This window comes from Miscanthus floridulus, chromosome 2 (genome assembly GCF_019320115.1).
Source record: "Miscanthus floridulus cultivar M001 chromosome 2, ASM1932011v1, whole genome shotgun sequence".
NCBI classification, from domain to species: Eukaryota; Viridiplantae; Streptophyta; class Magnoliopsida; order Poales; family Poaceae; genus Miscanthus; species Miscanthus floridulus.
The window spans coordinates 9,215,554-9,232,529 of NC_089581.1; the positions used below are offsets into that span (position 1 = coordinate 9,215,554).

The window sequence follows — 16,976 nt, forward strand, 5'->3', positions numbered from 1 at the left end:
CGAAAACGAAAAGCATCCGAAATTCATGCGTTGAACACACGCACGGGTCCTAAAATTTTTATTACACCATGCCGATTCGATCAGGATGGCGTATACCGACCGTATAGCAGTGGAACAAGCTCCGGAGTCCGGATCGACGTCAGTCCGGTACAAGGGCTCGATCGAGGCAGAATTGAAAATACGACGACCAGCTACTCTGGCATGGAGGGCTTGCATTGCCTCCATCACCAATTCGATCACCAGTTGGAGAGAGCGCGCCGAGACAACTGAGGCTGAGACGGCGCCGACGCCGGCGCTGGTGCCGGCAGCGGGGTCGCCGTGGTGGCTGGAAGAATAGTGACGTTGAGCTTCATGCCAAGCTGGCAGTGGCTGCCCACCGTGCAGATGAACCACCTCCGGCCCGGCTTGTTGAGGCTGAGCTGGTCGTCGCCGGAGTTCCAGACGGAGGTGGCCGCCGCCTTGTTGCACGCCTTGAAGTCCGGCCCGCTCACCTCCGCCACGTTGTGGGAGCTGGAGGCGTACTTGAACGCTGAAAATTAGAAGTGTCGCCGGATCAGAGAGCGAGGCCGATGTGCATATGTACGTCGCATATAGTATAAGGCCTTTGATCCAGCTGCGAGTACGTACCTAGTGTGTCGCCCACTGTGAACTGCTTGCTCTCGGCCCAGGCGGCGTAGTCGAACCCGAGCGTCCAGCCTTGGCTGTCGCCCACGACGTGATCCGTGGCGGAGGCGAGCGTGGGCAGGAAGACGAGGGCCATCGAGGTGGCCACCAATGCAGCCAGCATTTGCTTGGAAGCCATGGAGACGGATGCCTACCGGACTCTCTTTTTTTCCTTGGCTGTGCTTATGCGATGCTCTGAGTTCAGAAGCACGAATTCAGTGCATTCTTATATAGAGGACGATCGAGGTCTTGTTTGTTTGGTTCCCAGGATGTTGGAGAATCGGTCAGTGCTGCGGTGCTGCGACGGGCTCCAAAGCAGGCTCAGGGCGGCAGGAGTCACGGCCCAAATACAAACTGTAGTGAAGTGAAAACTTTGCATCGGAATAACCGATGACAAAAAGTGAAAGAATGGAAGCATCTCATCTACAAAAACAAGCGTGTTACGTTGTTTGACATGGTCTCAGTGCCGCCTATTCGCTTCGAACTACGGCCAAGCCTATTCCAGATGAGAGCACGAGAGAGAGGAGTAGGGAACAAGTTGCACTTTTTTTAAGATAATGGTTAAAAATCAGCTTTAGACCTCTTCAAAGAAAAAACATAACTCTAAAATCATTACAAAGTCTAATTAACTCTATACATCAAGTTTAACACTAACATCCAATATGAAAGATAAAATGTTCATGGTGTTGTCGAGGCCCTCGGAGTTCGACAACAAGGTGGAAAATAGCAAGTCAGAGGTACAAATACTGTTCCATATCCGTCCGAGGACTTTGTTCTTAGTTAAGACTTCTCTAATTTTGATCAAGTGTCTAAAAAATGTATCAATGTTAATTGTCAACACCAACTTAATTTTATCCAATCAACTATATGCAATATGTCATAAGAGTAAATTTATTTGGTATTGTAGATGTCAATATATATTCTTTAAAGATATACAATAGGGGGCAAGCAGTTCAAGGGCTATCCATTGTAAGCCTCCCCTAGAGCGCCGCGAAGGCACGTTGTAAACAACTATCTCTACCTTAACATAAAGATATGCAAACCTTTTGCGTGTTCGAGAAAAAATATATATTTCTTTATAAATTTGTTTAAAGTTAGAGAAATCTATAATTTGGAATAGAGTGGGTAGTTTTTATTTGGTTAGTTGCCAAAATTCTGAAGTGTCTATATATGCATCTGCACACCAATATCAAGCCACGTTGAATTGGAAGTTTTGTCATCCTATATGCATGTGCACACCAACATCAAGCCATATTGACTTGAAGTTTCGTCATCAGATCCTAGTGGTGTTGGCCTGATTGCAGAGTGACATCAGTTGTGCCTTTTCTTTCGCTGAGGGCAGTGGTGTGGTTTGGTGGTGCTTCATTGTGTGCGGGTTGTGTTGATGTCTCAACCCAACTGTCTGATTTTTATCTGTATTGTTTTTAATAGTTCTCATTATTGCTTTCGTTGTTGTGGTCATATGGCTCCGATATATTTCTATTGTTTGCCCCAGTCTGGATTCTAATATAATTGGCCTTATCTGCCAAGTTTGTTTTTTTAAATAAATCAAAACATATGCAAAATCTGGACGAACTCATTGCCGCCCTAACTTTGGCTCCCTCCAAATTTGGCTGCAACAAGCATTATGAGCCTGTTTGGCATATCTCTACAAGTTTCAGATAAAAAAAACAGATCTAGATTCACTTTTTTTTTTTTGCCAAACGCTTTTGGATCCCGCGGCTCCACCATGGATCTGCTCCACAAAACGGCGGATCCACCTTTAGATTCACCAATTTAGTGGAGTTGAAGAAAATTACCCACCATGCCACTCGTTACATAGGAAATAATAATTAGTTTTTGTTCTATTTGCATCTTCCTCCCGTCGCGAGGCAAAGGGCGCACCCCGTCAGAGCCCTTGCACCGGCGGATGCATGCCCTGGCCGCCCCGCCCGCCGAAGCCCCTACACCGCCCAGATTGGAGCCCTGCCCGCCCCCGATGACGCCCGCCGAAGCCGTTGCACCGCCCTGGCCGCGCCCCGCCCACTACAGCACCGCCCAGGCCGTGGGCCGCGCCCGCCCCCGACGCTGCCCATCCTGAGCCCCCGACACTCCCTGCCAGCCCCGTCTCCCGCCTCCGAGCCAACCCCGCCCGACCCGCCGCTCGCGCCCGCCTCGGCCCCTCCCGTCGGCTCCGTCTGGCCGCCGTGGCTACGAGCTACCAGTTTCAAAAAAATCGGTAATGCTCTTGTTTGGTCATCTCCGTCTGTTCGGACAGACCCCGCATCGCCCGCTCGCGTTGTGCGCCTCCTGCTCACGGGACGGATCCCACCCTCCCCGCGCCGCCCCGCCCGTACTTGCATTTCCCGTTACAGCCGCGCTCCATCTACCTGCCGCAGCCCCTGCCAAGGTGCGGCGCCGACGAGCTCCACACCGGTGACCTCTGAGCCGCGCCACTCCGTAGCATTGAGCTCTGTGCTGGCGTCAAGCTCCGCGTCGACGAGTCTCCATTTTCGTCCAAGCAACAAGTAGATGTTACGCTTGAAAGTGCATGCTGCAAGCGTCTTTTTCAAGTGTTTCAGAGGTATGTTGCAAGTGTTTCATATGGATGTTGCAAAAGTAGATCGAAATGTTGCATATGTTGCAATGGTTGCACATGTATGTTGCAACCTTTTGTTCCCAATGTTTCACCTGTTTTTTTAATACGTATGTTGCAAGTGTGTTTATCATGATGTTGCATATGTTTTACACATATGTTTGCAAGTGTTTTATCTGGATGTTGCATATGTTTTTGCAATGATTTCAATTGTTTTTTAAGTGTTTTTGCAAGTGTTTAAGATGTATGTTTTAAGTGTTTCATCTGACTTTAGACGTATGTTGCAAGTGTTGCATCTGAATCTTTTGAAAGTAGATCGGACGTTGCGTCTCCCTCCTCGCCTTTTGTTGCCTCGCCTCAGTGTCTCATCCTCCTCCCGGCGTCGATTGGGCATCCACCGCCTCTCCCTCCTTTTCTCGATGCTGGCGATGTTCGGGACGACGCGGGCCTCACGTGGGCGCGCAAAACAGCACGAAAAAAATGAATGCGGGCACGGGCGCCACGACGCTAGCAAGCCCGAAAAAAATCACTTTATGCGTGAAAATAACCACTTTGAACTACGGAGCACATGCAAACAGGTGGCATCCATGCTCGTAGGCAGGGCTCCTCCCTGCTGCAAGGAGCAGAGACACTGCAGCTACTAGTTTTGGCATTTGAGCGCTGTTTATTTTGAAACACGACTAAAACCATCTAGTTCCAACCGAGTTTTACAAACTGAATTATGTGTTACTAGCAATGCTGAAACTTGAACTATACTTAGCTTGCAGCGCAAACAATTGCAAAGTACATTTGGTACACCATATATACAAGATGGAACAATCTCATCTCAAGAAGTAAACAACATCAAGCAGCTGATCGTCACCAACATTATATATAGTGGGAGATTAAACATGTAGCTGCAGTGCCCAAGTGGGTTTAGTTTAATCATCATTGCCATAGTTTAAAAGAATATTAATGGAGTTATGGAGGACACAAATTAAATACACCATGAAGTTTTCCCTCGAGAAAGAAAAGTACACAATGAAATCACATACGTGATACGTGCGCTCGCTCATACAGGCGACGACCGGAGCGGCCCCAAACACAGTTCTGATTCTGACCTGACAATCTGACAAAGAATGTCCGGTTCACGTAGACGTAGAAGAAGACAAGAAGGCAGCCTAGAGCACGAGCAGGGCCGCGACTGCCGCGACCGCGAGCACGGCCTGCGCGAGGCGCGCCTCGACGTTGGACGCGTGGCCGGACGGCGGCGGAGCCACCGGAGACACGGCGTTGTCGTCAGCGGCGAGGACGTCGATCCTGACCTTCATGCCGTTGAGGCAGTGCGCGCCGACGCTGCAGACGAACCACCGCCGGCCGGGGCTGTCGAGCGCGACCTGATCCCGGCCGGTGGCCATCACCTTGGCGGCCTCCGGCGTGCTGCACGCCGCGAAGTCGGCGCCGCTGACCTCCACCACGGTGTGGCTGGGTTTGTTGTACTTGAACACTGCAATTATGCATGCGCAAAGGCAACCAACTCAGGTCCTCATCTCTGGTATCTCGTATCGCCGTATCGGAGAACGAGTTTTTTTTTTTTTGGCACAAGAAGCATGATCGATGTCGATGAGGATGCATGCTGAGCTGAGTGCTTAGTTACCTAGCGTGTCGCCGACCTTGAACTGCTTGGTCTGGGCCCATGCGGTGTAGTTGAAGCCGAGCGTCCAGCCCTTGTCGTCGCCCACCCAGTGCTCCGTGGCGGCGTCGAGGGCCGGGAGGAACGTGACGGCGACGGCGACGGCGACGGCGAGCAGGAGCATCTGCTTGGAAGCCATTATTAGGTGTTTCAGAGCTAGGCAGATACCTAGCGAGCGTACTCTTTCCACTCGACTTTGAGCTTTCGGGAATCGAATGCCGCTAACTAGCTAGCTTGCGCTCTGGTTCTTGGCTCCGGCAGGCCTGGCAAGGAAACCTGCATCTGCATGTGTATATATAGATAGACGGGGAGCAGGGCTGAGCAAGAAGCAGTCAGTACTCAATACTAGTAGCTTGGCCAGGCCGAGGGTAGTCTCCGTCTCCAAGAGAGCGGGGGCATGCGCATGCCATGCGTTGCAGCTGGAGCAGGCCGGTGGCGGCATCCATGGAGCTGGCTGCCGGTGTGGCGCCCAATGTTACGACACGACGCTCTGTCGACTTGTGAGGCTATCTCTAATAATAACACCTAAAATATAAATTTATTTGTTCTTTAGATAGCGCTACAGGCAAAAGTTCAATACCTATTCGACATCTTCTCCAACAACAAAACCCAAAAGAGAATCATTTCTGCAAATAGGTTTTCAGAAGAAAGAATACTCATATTTAGGTTGTGCCCCTTAGACAATCCAAAATAGATCTTCTGTATAGATACTCTATTAAAGGCTTATTTTGAGTCTATTGTATCCATTTTGAGTTTGGGTGTGGTACAGGTTTCGTTGGAGACCGTCTTAGCCTGCGTGAACAAGCACGCTTCAGTATCATCGCCAGATGTCGGCGCTTGTGCCGCCGCCGAGACCAAGTCTCCCGACGTGACACTGACATTGACAGTCCTCTGCGCGAGAGCACGGCCACGGTCCACCCAGCCCGAGTGCCCGACCCCGTGGCGACGCGCACACGACTTTGGCCGCGCTCGCTGGTCAGGACTTGGCTGTGAGTTCAGTTGCCACGGAGACTCGGGTTCTGCGGGAATCATAGCCGTCCAATCCTTGGCGTTTGGCAGGGTCTCAAAGTGCAGGCCGGCTGTGTGCGTTGCATTTGCATGATTAGGATTAGGAACGTGCGGGGTGCCAGTGGTAGAAAAGAAAAGATTGGATCATCAACCAACAAATTGCGAGCAATAGGAAGGAGATGCTTCACCAATCACCCCCACTAACGCCGTGGATCTGCTGGTATGACTAGTCGAACTGGCGATTGGTAGACTAGATGGCATGGGTAGGCAGCAACCCAAGCCCAAACCGGAACCCATGGGCCATGATGCACCTTGTTCGCTTATCGTATCATGCTTATTAATTATGATATAGTGTTTTTTTCTCATAGTCAAACAGTATTAGCCGACTTATAAGTCATAGAAATGCGAACTGGCTGATGATCTGCAGCCCAATTTTGCAGTGACATGAGTCAACGAGGAGAGTCGTCTCGTCGGTCGTCGCAATCAAGCAAAGCAGAGGAGAGGGGAGGAGGCAAGGCAAGGACGGTTACGATTGCGATCACGAAATCACGACGGCGGGGGGGCGTCCATAAGAGAAGAGAAACGGGCCCGTGCGGCGTGCGCCCACCCAACACCTCCAAATCCCGAAAGCCCCCACAGCGCAGGGCCACCGTAGGCGTAGGCGACGCCGCTGCGCGGGGCAGGGCCACCTGAGGCGGGCGGTTGGCGGGGGCGCAGGGAGATGTGCGAGGGGAGGCGGCCGGCGGACGCAAGCCGGGCGCGGTGGGCGGCGGCGGCGGAGCTGCGGCGGAGGGAGGCGGCGGCCGACGCGCAGCTGGCGGCGGCGCGGGCGCGCCTGGCCGAGGCGCTGGCGGAGCTGGAGCGGGCGCGGGCGCGCGCCGCCGAGCTGCAGCGGCGCCTCGAGCAGACCTACGGCAAGCGCCGCCGACTCGTCGAGGAGGCCCAAGGCCGGATCCACGAGATCCGCGCGCACCTCCGCCACCACCAGGACCGCGATCGGGATCAGGAGCAGCAGCCTCCCGCCGGCGGCACTCCCCCCTCGTCCTCGTCCTCGTCCTCGTAGGTGCGTGCGCTCTCGATGGATCAACTCTGCCGATCCTGCTGCTTTGCTCATCACGCGCTGGGAATTACTGAATTAAAAGATGATGAGCGCTTGCTGGCGGTGATTGACTGCTTCCCGTCTCTGATGATCGAGCAGCAGTAGCTGCCCGGTTCCTTTTCTCGATTCGTTCCCTGTTTGCATCTGAATGATGGAACAGTAATTAATGGCTAATAACAAATTACTTTTCCCCTTCCGATTGTCTTGCAGGGACAAGCGAGTTGGCGTTGGATGGTCGGTGGTGCCAGCTGCTACTTCTCGCTTCTTTCGCAATTCCTCTTCTTATTAGCTTGCCGCCATCTTGGCTATATGTACTGTAGTGCTCGTATATACACGAGTGTCTCTGACCTATTTAGCGTCAGAAAGTTGCTCAGTGATTGAATTGGATTGGGAGTGAGTTCTAGAAACATTCTAAATGCTAAGCAGATTAATAAGATCGGCCTACTCTGCGTGCCCTGTGTTGACTGGTGACTGAATTCGTCACGACAACATAATCCTGACTTTCTCTAATCTCTTTCGAAGAAGAAAGAGGCTGGAAGGAACAGCAAGAAAGGTGAAGCACATGCATCGTCCAACAATCGCACACAGTGGTCATGCTGAAAGGCAACATGCCCTCAATCGCAAGGATAGAATATCCGTGACGCCGCCAGCCAACTCACAATCTTCATCTTTCACAAAACGTCACCGCCAACAATCTGCTACACACGTCTTTAGCAAGTAGCTCATGCTCATACACTGTACGGGCCCTTGTGTAAATCACTAAATCAGGGCACATTGGGCAGCTAATAAGCATGCCGGAGTGAAGCCAACTCATCAGATCAGCCTGAATCCTTGCATTGAGTTCCACCAGAAAAATTACAACCCCGCTGTCGTATAGTCAACTCTACAGATCTCTTGTATTTACGAGTTCCACGGATGCACAAAATCTGAGTTTCTTATGAGGTCTGCACTACAACGAATTCACTTTTAATATACTAGCTTATAGGGAGGAGCAAAGGGCAGCTCAAGTACTCGCTTGAATGGGCAGATACGGGATACAAGTCACCAAAGCATCTTCTTGATCCAGAATCGACCTGGTTTTTTTCTCCATCTGTTCTTCTCCGGTGTTAAAAGGGCCCAGTTTCCTTCATATTGTACAATCACCATATCTTGTTCTTGAGCCAAAACAGCATCAATACTACCCCAATGACAATGGCGACAGGAGCATACTTCCGAATCAACGCCTGGTATTTGAAAATTTTGCATGTCAAAATGATATGGTCAGAACAGTTTGGGGAACGTTGGACGTGTAGGACATGCAATTCATAAAAAATCCCACGGTTCTCAAATTCAAAATATTCTGAAACTTGTAGTTCTAGCTCTCAAATTCAAAATATTCTGAAACTTGTAGTTCTAGCTCTCAAATTCAAAATATTCTGAAACTTGTAGTTCTAGCACGCAGGTAACAATGCTAACTGAGGACACAACTAGTAACTTAATCCAACAGTAAAGTTACAGTATGCAACCAAACAATTTAATTACCTTAAAGGATAGACTATAATAAAACCAACTATAGTTATGAAACTACAAATAAGACTAGCACGATACTACTACTATCCAACAAGCACTGTATGGATCTGATATTCCATCTAGATTGATGGAGAATTCAACTCAGCCCATCTGGCAAATGTAAACCATGAATTTTATGCAATTAAGCATGTGGATACCTGCCGGTTGAGGTCCTTTGCCTTATGTGCGTATATTCTTGTATCAGAAGTCAACCTGCTTGACATTTCACTGACCTCTGCATAAATGCATAGAATTAAAGTAGTTGTTATTAATGCAGACAAACTTATGCAATGCGGTGAAAAGATGAAATACAAGTGGGAACCATCAGAAAATGGCAGTTCAAGAATGCTAAGAACTTGAAAAAGGCAATAGGGTAAATATACTTCCTATAAGGAAAAGAAGAGAAGGCCATTTTAAAGAAAAAGCACCTTGGTTATACTAATAATTTAATCTTTGGATTCATGTCACAAACAAGTATAGCAGTTTAATAACATGCAAATAATGAAATGCTGGCAGAAAATGAATGAGATCTTACGGTCTAGCTTTTCACCAACACCAAGAACCTCTTGAACATTGCGAGTCATAATTTGATGCACCTCATAGAGTTCATCATTCAGTTTTGCGAGGTTTCTTTGAGTTCTTGTATCCAAATACAGTTTCTTAGTCTTCTGGATGAATGTATCTAAACAGAAGACGCATAAGTTGTAAAGCAGTAGAATTTGAAATGATAAACAAAAACAATGCTGTCAAGTGAACTCAGGAACCATACCAAACTTGATAAAAGCATATGGCCTTGCAGCAGTTTCAATTTGGTTGCCATTGACCCTCTCAAATTCATTTTTCAGATCTTCTAGGTACTGGAATGCAAGTTTCTTCGGATAAGAGCGGTCACACATAGTCAGATAACATACTCGGCCCTCAATGATGTAGCTATACATTTGAATCAAGGCACAACAAGACTATCACAAAATGATAAGAACAGGAGGGGTTAAACCACAAGCATGATTGCTGAGTGCTGATTGGTGCCTTTTTATAATGTTTATTAAGCAATGAATGATGAAAACGGAAAATAAAATAAACCACTAATGAGAAAAATGGTGTAGATAGTCTTGTTAATATAGCCATTCTGAAGCCATTGCAGGGAATCATGCAGTCAGTTCTCCATTTCTATTTATGCTGATATACAATATATTAGTCATCACTCATCATAAAAATATAAAAACAACTATGCAATGGCTTGATGCACATCAATGCATCATATATAAATCAAATACAAATATGCAAGCCTAGTTCAGAAAATATATATATATATATATATAAAAGGACCATAAATGGCACAAGGATACTGGAAATAGTAGGGCCCTGTCTCAATTGACATCCGTGAAGCTTCGTGATGCCCTTTTGACAAGTTCTTGAAAAGAAGTTTAGCTTGCTGCTTGTAGAAATCAGCATCCTTCTGATCTCGCCCATCATCCAACCCTTCTGCCAGTGGAAGGCCATCAGTGACACGAGCTATCATTGTCAGCTTCACCATTGTGTCAAGAAGGCCAGAACCACTAGAAAGTATAGTACAAAAAACCTACAGAGCTGCAATGAAAAACATAAAATGGGTGCTCAGAATAAGTTCCACTTTATTTATGCCACTGCACATCACATGCCAATTTTTAAGCAATATCGTGTCATCAGCCAAAATAACAACAGGTAAAAAAAAACATGAAACCAACAAAAAAAACTATCCGTGTCGTTTACAAGAGATGCTACAGTCATTGAGTAATATGTGTTCGTTGCAAAACACCATACCTATAATCCTAAGGGCTCCCACATTCATTAACAGTACTGCCTATTCAGGTAACACAGGTGACGATGCACATACAAGAAATACCCATTGTTTAAACCTAAACCCTTTTACCATAGAATGTGGCTGTAAAATATACTGGTATACCTAAAAACTGCACAAATGCAACCTATATATGTAGTGCTCAGAAGACTCAGCAATACCACCTAAATATTTCTCACTGCAGAGACAAAATGTCTTCGAAGATAACATCAATCTAATGCAAGCGCAGAACCACCCATTCCCCTTTTCCCCCACTTATAGTACCCAAAACAGTTCATTCCCAGATCATATTGACCTATGACAAACACAGCAGTATGATCCATAATCCTCCGAGCAAAGAGATTCACACTGTATGCATAATCGAATCTAACCAATACTGGTGGATGCAATTTACCAAACATTAATCATACTTTGATCGGGATCTATGCACATCCTCTGTCAGCCTCTCTAGCAATGCAGAGAAGGGAGGGATTGATCCATAGCCCATCAGCTCTAGGAACTCAGTGGCGGATCCAGCATAGGACATGCGTGTGCATACGTAGAACCGATAACTTTATGCAACAAAATCGAAGTTAGTGTACGTATATTCATGTAATCGGGTCAGATCCGGATCCGGATACAAATTGCTTACGTTAGGGTTTGAGGTGCACGGTTTCGCACTGCAGCAAGGGAAGAGAAGGAAAGGGGAGAGCATACCAGGTGGATGCTCGTCGCCGTTGAATGGCCCGACGAAGAGGGCGGCTGCTCGCCCAGCCGTCGCCGCAGGGAAGAAGCTACGAGAGAGCGAGAGGGAGGGGAGGGGAGGGGGAACGATGAGATCGGTTGGCGACTCCAGCAGACAGCAGGAGATCGGCCAGCCCATGTAGGCCCATCAGGAAGCAATGGAGCAGCCCAGCTCGTGGGAAAGAATCAACCAATTTTCTTTGTAGTTGGAGTAGTTTTATATATTTTTATATACTCCTCCATTTCATATTATAAGATCGTTTGAGCTTTCCTAAGTACATAGATTTTATTATGCATTATATTTACAGTATCTCGAGATACATGATAAAACAATGTATCCAGAAAAACCAAAACGTCTCACAATTTAAAATGGAAGATTTCTTCTAACATTTTTTTTGGTAAATCACAACCAGTGGCGGATCCCGTGGGTGGTCTGGGTGGTCCACCGACCACCCTGTGGCCCGCCCGTCAGTCAAACATAATAGAAAAAAAAACAAGTCATCCTGTTCATAGTACGTGAGTGCGGCGTCCGTTCGACGTTCGTAGTACGTGAGTACGGCGTAAATGCGCGCTCGTGCTCGATGGGCCGGCCCAGCTCATAGGGGGAGTTGGATCGGCACACGTCGAACTGTCTAGGGAGGCCGAGACTCGGGAGGGAGTCGGATCGCCAGACTCCGCTCGCGGCCGCGGAGCGTTCTCGCCGCGAGCCTGTCGCGGACGCCGCCATCGCCCTTCGGCCTTCGCGGATCGGCATTGCGGCACCAGGCAGCCGATCGGCGATCAGGTGACAGGTGATCGTGATCCTCGTTCCTCCCCGTCCATCTCCAGTTCTCCAGTCTCCACCCTTCCTCAGTTCCAGGCGTCCGTTCATTAGTTTTGCTAATTGGTGAGTTTTTTTAAAATTTTTAGAACTCTTGAATAGATGAATTATGAAGAGAAACGGAGACATTCGATCGCTTTTTCAGAATGTAGCAAAGAAGGCGGCTGTTGTTGCTTTGAACCCTGACCCACCTCTGGCTCTGGATCAAAGTATTGTGGAAGAGCACAATCAAGAAGAAGATAGAGTATAAGTTGAAGAAATTGCAGATCCTTTGCCCTCGCCCCCGCTAGCATCACCGCCACCCCCCGCATCAAAGCCGCCGGTGTATGACATCAATCGTCTTCCATATGATCCAAGTGAAAGGCTACCCATTGAAAATTATCATGTTAATGATCAAGATGCAATCCATAGAGCATATATTACTAAAGGTGCTTGCAAACCTTATATATATGATTTTCCATACCGAAACATTGGAGGTTTACCTTGTCGATTCAGTATACAATGGTTGTATAATTATGAGTGGCTTGAATATAGTGTCAAGAAGGATTCTGCATTTTGCTTCATATGCTACTTGTTCAAGAAGGACAGTGGGTCAAATACTTTTGTGGTTGATGGATGGAATAATTGGAATATAGGAAACACAACACTTCTTAAACATTGTGGTTCTAGGGCACATAAAACAGCTCAAGAGAGGTACATTGGTTTTATTAATCCCAAGGTTGCAACTGATTATCACATTGACAAGTGGAGTGAGGAGGAGCTTCGTCTTTACAAGAAAAGATTGACATATTCACTTAGATGTATCAAGTTTCTTTTGCGTCAAGGATTGGCATTCCGTGGACATGATGAAAGTGAAGAGTCTAGCAATAGAGGCAACTTCATTGAACTTTTGAAGTTTCTTGCAGGAAATAGTGAAGAAGTGAATAAGTATGTCTTGAACAATGCACCAGGTAATTGCACTTTGACTAGCCCAAACATACAAAAGGAAATTATTCATTGTTGTGCCATAGAAACTAGAAAGAAAATAATTGGGGAACTTGGTGATGAGCCCTATGCAATTCTAGCTGATGAGTCTAGTGATATATCACATAAAGAACAACTAGCTCTTTGCTTGCGTTATGTTGATAAACTTGGAAGGCCATATGAGCACTTCATTGGAGTTGTTCATGTAGATAATACTACCTCTTTGTCACTTAAGAAAGCAATTGAAGGTTTACTTGTTATTAATGGATTGAGTCTGCAGCAAATTAGAGGCCAAGGTTATGATGGGGCTAGTAATATGAAAGGAGAAATTAAAGGGCTCAAAACTTTAATCATGCAAGAATCACCTTCTGCTTATTATATTCATTGCTTTGCACATCAACTCCAACTAGTTCTTGTCGCTGTTGCCAAGGGAAATACTGACTGCAAGACTTTTTTTGATCAAGTATCTATCTTGTTGAACATTGTTAGGGTTTCTTGCAAGCGTCACAATATGCTTCGAAATGCAATGCTTGAGAATGCTAAGAAAGCACTAGAGTGTGGTGAGCTTGAAATAGGGAGGGGATTAAATAAAGAGATGGGTTTGCCTAGGCCTGGTGACACTCGATGGGGCTCTCATTACAAAACTATATGTAGCATCATCACTATATTCCTCAATCCATGATGTGCTCATTGAACTTGGTGCTGATATTGCTTATATGGAAGATTGGACAAAGATACATTTTGTGCTTGGAGCATTTGAAATCTTTGAGTTTGTTTTCTTTGTGCACTTAATGTATGTTATTCTTGGATACACAAATGAGTTATCCGAGTGCTTGCAGAGAAAGGATCAAGATATTCTTAATGCAATCTCACTTGTTAATGTGGCAAAGAGCAGAATGCAGGAGTTGAGATCTGATGGTTGGGATAATTTTCTTCAGAAGGTCACTTCTTTTTGTATTAAACATGGTGTTGAAGTTCCTGCTATGGATGGTGCTTATGTGCCTTATGGAAAATCAGCGCGGTATGCCCGTGCCCGAAACCAAACAAATGATGACCATTTCAGAAGAGAAGTATACATTGGTGTCATTGATCAAATTAGTCAAGAGCTTGATAATCGGTTTGATGAGATCAATATGGAGCTACTCTCTTGTATGGCAGCCTTCAGTCCTTCTAACTCCTTTGCTTCTTTTGATGCACGGAAGGTACGTAGATTGGCTGAATTTTATCCTAAGGACTTCTCCAACAATGATTTGTTAAAACTTGAATTGCAACTTGATAATTATATTGATGACATGCGACAAGATGCTAGCTTCCAAGGTCTAAACAATATTGTTGATCTCTCAGTTAAGCTTGTTGAAACAAAGAGGCACAAAGTGTATGATATGGTGTACTTGCTTCTCAAATTGATATTGCTTTTACCGGTGGCAACTGCGAGTGTTGAAAGGGTATTTTCTGCATTGGTTATAGTGAAAACAAAGACAAGGAATATGATAGGTGATACTGTTTTGGATGATTGTCTAGTCACATTTATTGAGCGGGATATTTTCTTCCAAGTTGATGAAGATGATATAATTGAGACATTCATGTTATTGAGAAAGCGGCGGATAAACAAGTAATATTGTAAGTCTCTCTTGTTGCTATATTTTGAAGTATTTGTATTTCATTTGAACAATTTATATCAAGATTTGGCATCGTTCGTAGCTTAATATTTGAATTTAAATCTTATTATGTTATTTAATGTAACCGGTTTTAATGAATTATAATATGGTTTTACCGAATTGTAAATAGTTTACCGAATTGTATTAGAATTTTTTTTGCGGCGCATACCCAGAGGTAAAATCCTGGGTCCGCCACTGATCACAACGTTCACACATGTGTATAAAATCATCTTTATTTTATGAACACACGCACGGATACCCTCTATCCAAGTTTCCATGAGCACCTAAAAAAAAGCTAAGTCGGTAGATCTTGAGATTGACGAAGTTAACACATATGACATTTGAACATGTTTTCTACCATTGAAAAGAATGATGTCAATAATTTATGGAATAAATCGAGAAAAAACTTGATGTATCATAATTTTTATTTAACTTAGCTATTTCAACCTACATATTTGACTTTTTAAAATAATCTGCAAATAAAAGCATGTTTTAGGTTTCCAAATGCTCAAGAAAAACGTTCCACCTTAAATGAGAAAATATTCTCAAAATACCTGTGGGTTGTTCTATAAAACATATTCTTCTATCTTCATAATAAAATTATTCCAGTTTCACAATAAATGTTCTAGCTTTATTAAATATATCTTTTTATCTTCTTCTACCTTACTTTTCCAACCTCACATGTTTTTCTCTCGTCTCCATAGTGTGAGAGGGCGTCCTAGCTGGCCTGCAGAGTCTAGAGCACACTACACCAGTGTGAGCTTGTCCCCACAGAGTTCCTCTTGGACGCATTCGTAGGTTTCCACGGTGAATCTACCGAAACCGGCTAAACCGGTTAGGGATTTTGTCCATGCGCTTTCCCAGACTTCGCTACAAAAATTGATCCTTGAGTTCAGCGGTCCTCCTCTGATCTGGACATGCTAATCCTTTGACCGGGGGGCTAGTTTGAGTCAACGCCAGTCAGGAAATGATGACGTCGTGGGGCATTAGTTTTGATCCAAAGTTCATGCCACTACGAAGAGGCAACAGCACAGCCGTCAGTGCCCATGTCTGCCTGAAGTTTCAATGATCCATTACTCCTTTAATCTGGCAGTCATCGTTATCGTCATATGGAGTTTCCACATGGACCACAAGCAGCTGAAGTGATGAGGCAACAACATGGGCCAGATTGCGATAACGTCCAAAGTTTACATTTGGCGTTTCCTTTATGTTTACCCGAATCTTCGCGTCGTATTTGTCTGTAAAGTACAACCGTTTTCTTCACTCAATAATGTAGGCATACCATACGGTGTAGTGTAGCTGCAGGCTGCTGAAACTCTGTCGCATTTTACGTTGCATAATGAAACACCCCCCCCCCCCCCCCCCCCACCCCACCCACACACACACACGCACACACAAAAGCACAGTAGACTTTGTTTAATACCTATATAAATATTTAAATTTATAGCACAAAAAATATCGATTTTTACTCATTTTTATTAAAAATATTATGAATTTGGTTATAAATAGTGTAAAAATACTCAGAGCCACGTTCTTCCACCTAGTTCATGGCGTCGTCTTCCACCGCTAGTGCTCCACTCCCCATAGGGTGTCGTGTCACAAAGAAGTTGGGAAAGAACAACTACATCCTGTGGAAGGCGCAGGTCACCACGGCTCTGTGCGGCGTACAGGTCGCCCACTTCATCAACACCGATGCTCCAGTGCCGGCGAAGGAAATCCCCAAGAGCGCTAACAAACCGACGGACCTGATCCCCAACCCCGAGTATGAAACTTGGTTTGCCAAGAATCAATAGGTACTTAATTACCTGTTTACCTCAGTCTCCAGGGAGATCATGATTCAGGTCTCCACCTACACCTCCGCGGCAGAAATATGGAAGGCCATCAAAGATATGTGCACTTCCCAATCGCGCAGTCTCATCAACACGCGGATGGCCCTCGCCACCGCGCAGAAAGGCTCATCCACCATCGCCGAGTACTTCAGCCACGTGAAATCCCTAGCGGATGGCATGGCGGCTGCAGGAAAGAAACTGGAAGATGAGGAGGTTGCTTCCTACATCCTCATCGGCCTCGACGTCGACTACAACCCTGTCGTCTCCGCCATGGCAGCGCGCGTGGAGCCGCTGTCCCTGGGCGAACTCTACACCCAGCTTGTTATCTAGGAGCAGCGGATGGATCTGCTGCATGGTGGTTCTGGCTCTTCGGCAAACTCGGTCACCCGTGGTGGCCGTGGAGGAGGTGGTCGCGGCAACTATGGCGACGGTGCTGCCCGTGGCCGTGGTCGTGGTCATGGGAACGGCAGCGGCAATGGAGGTCGTCATCAACCGCACCACCACCCCAACGCCGACCTCCCCACATACCAATTGTGTGGCAAGGAAGGCCACACCATCCTACGCTACTACAAGAGGTTTGA

At 46.3% G+C, this 16,976-nt stretch overlaps 5 protein-coding genes and 1 non-coding gene across 6 annotated transcripts; 3 read left to right on the forward strand and 3 right to left on the reverse strand.

The window, feature by feature from the left end:
- Window positions 1-24: 24 nt before the first annotated feature.
- On the reverse strand, window positions 25-802 carry LOC136537868 (mavicyanin-like). Its single transcript, XM_066529842.1, has 2 exons — window positions 628-802; window positions 25-529 (listed from the first exon to the last, which is right to left on the reverse strand). Exons 1-2 carry the CDS (start codon window positions 800-802, stop codon window positions 237-239), a joined length of 468 nt encoding a protein of 155 aa, XP_066385939.1. The 3' UTR covers window positions 25-236.
- Window positions 803-4,398: 3,596 nt separating this feature from the next.
- LOC136537869 (basic blue protein-like) lies at window positions 4,399-5,049 on the reverse strand. Its single transcript, XM_066529843.1, has 2 exons — window positions 4,875-5,049; window positions 4,399-4,724 (listed from the first exon to the last, which is right to left on the reverse strand). The coding sequence occupies exons 1-2, from the start codon at window positions 5,047-5,049 to the stop codon at window positions 4,399-4,401; spliced, it is 501 nt and encodes a 166-aa protein (XP_066385940.1).
- A 1,451-nt stretch (window positions 5,050-6,500) lies between these two features.
- On the forward strand, window positions 6,501-7,578 carry LOC136516512 (uncharacterized). The gene is made up of 2 exons (XM_066509917.1): window positions 6,501-6,981; window positions 7,228-7,578. The coding sequence occupies exon 1, from the start codon at window positions 6,640-6,642 to the stop codon at window positions 6,979-6,981; it is 342 nt and encodes a 113-aa protein (XP_066366014.1). The 5' UTR covers window positions 6,501-6,639; the 3' UTR covers window positions 7,228-7,578.
- A 257-nt stretch (window positions 7,579-7,835) lies between these two features.
- On the reverse strand, window positions 7,836-11,242 carry LOC136516501 (25.3 kDa vesicle transport protein SEC22-1-like). The gene is made up of 6 exons (XM_066509907.1): window positions 11,099-11,242; window positions 9,912-10,152; window positions 9,335-9,495; window positions 9,101-9,247; window positions 8,724-8,800; window positions 7,836-8,240 (listed from the first exon to the last, which is right to left on the reverse strand). Exons 2-6 carry the CDS (start codon window positions 10,097-10,099, stop codon window positions 8,157-8,159), a joined length of 657 nt encoding a protein of 218 aa, XP_066366004.1. The 5' UTR covers window positions 10,100-10,152; window positions 11,099-11,242; the 3' UTR covers window positions 7,836-8,156.
- LOC136536059 (uncharacterized) lies at window positions 11,215-14,524 on the forward strand. Its single transcript, XM_066528477.1, has 5 exons — window positions 11,215-11,264; window positions 12,615-12,895; window positions 13,010-13,204; window positions 13,319-13,468; window positions 13,563-14,524. Exons 1-5 carry the CDS (start codon window positions 11,215-11,217, stop codon window positions 14,522-14,524), a joined length of 1,638 nt encoding a protein of 545 aa, XP_066384574.1.
- A 2,066-nt stretch (window positions 14,525-16,590) lies between these two features.
- Window positions 16,591-16,726, forward strand: LOC136541062 (small nucleolar RNA Z247). The gene has a single exon (XR_010780167.1). It is a non-coding gene; the product is annotated as a small nucleolar RNA Z247 (small nucleolar RNA).
- Window positions 16,727-16,976: the final 250 nt, after the last annotated feature.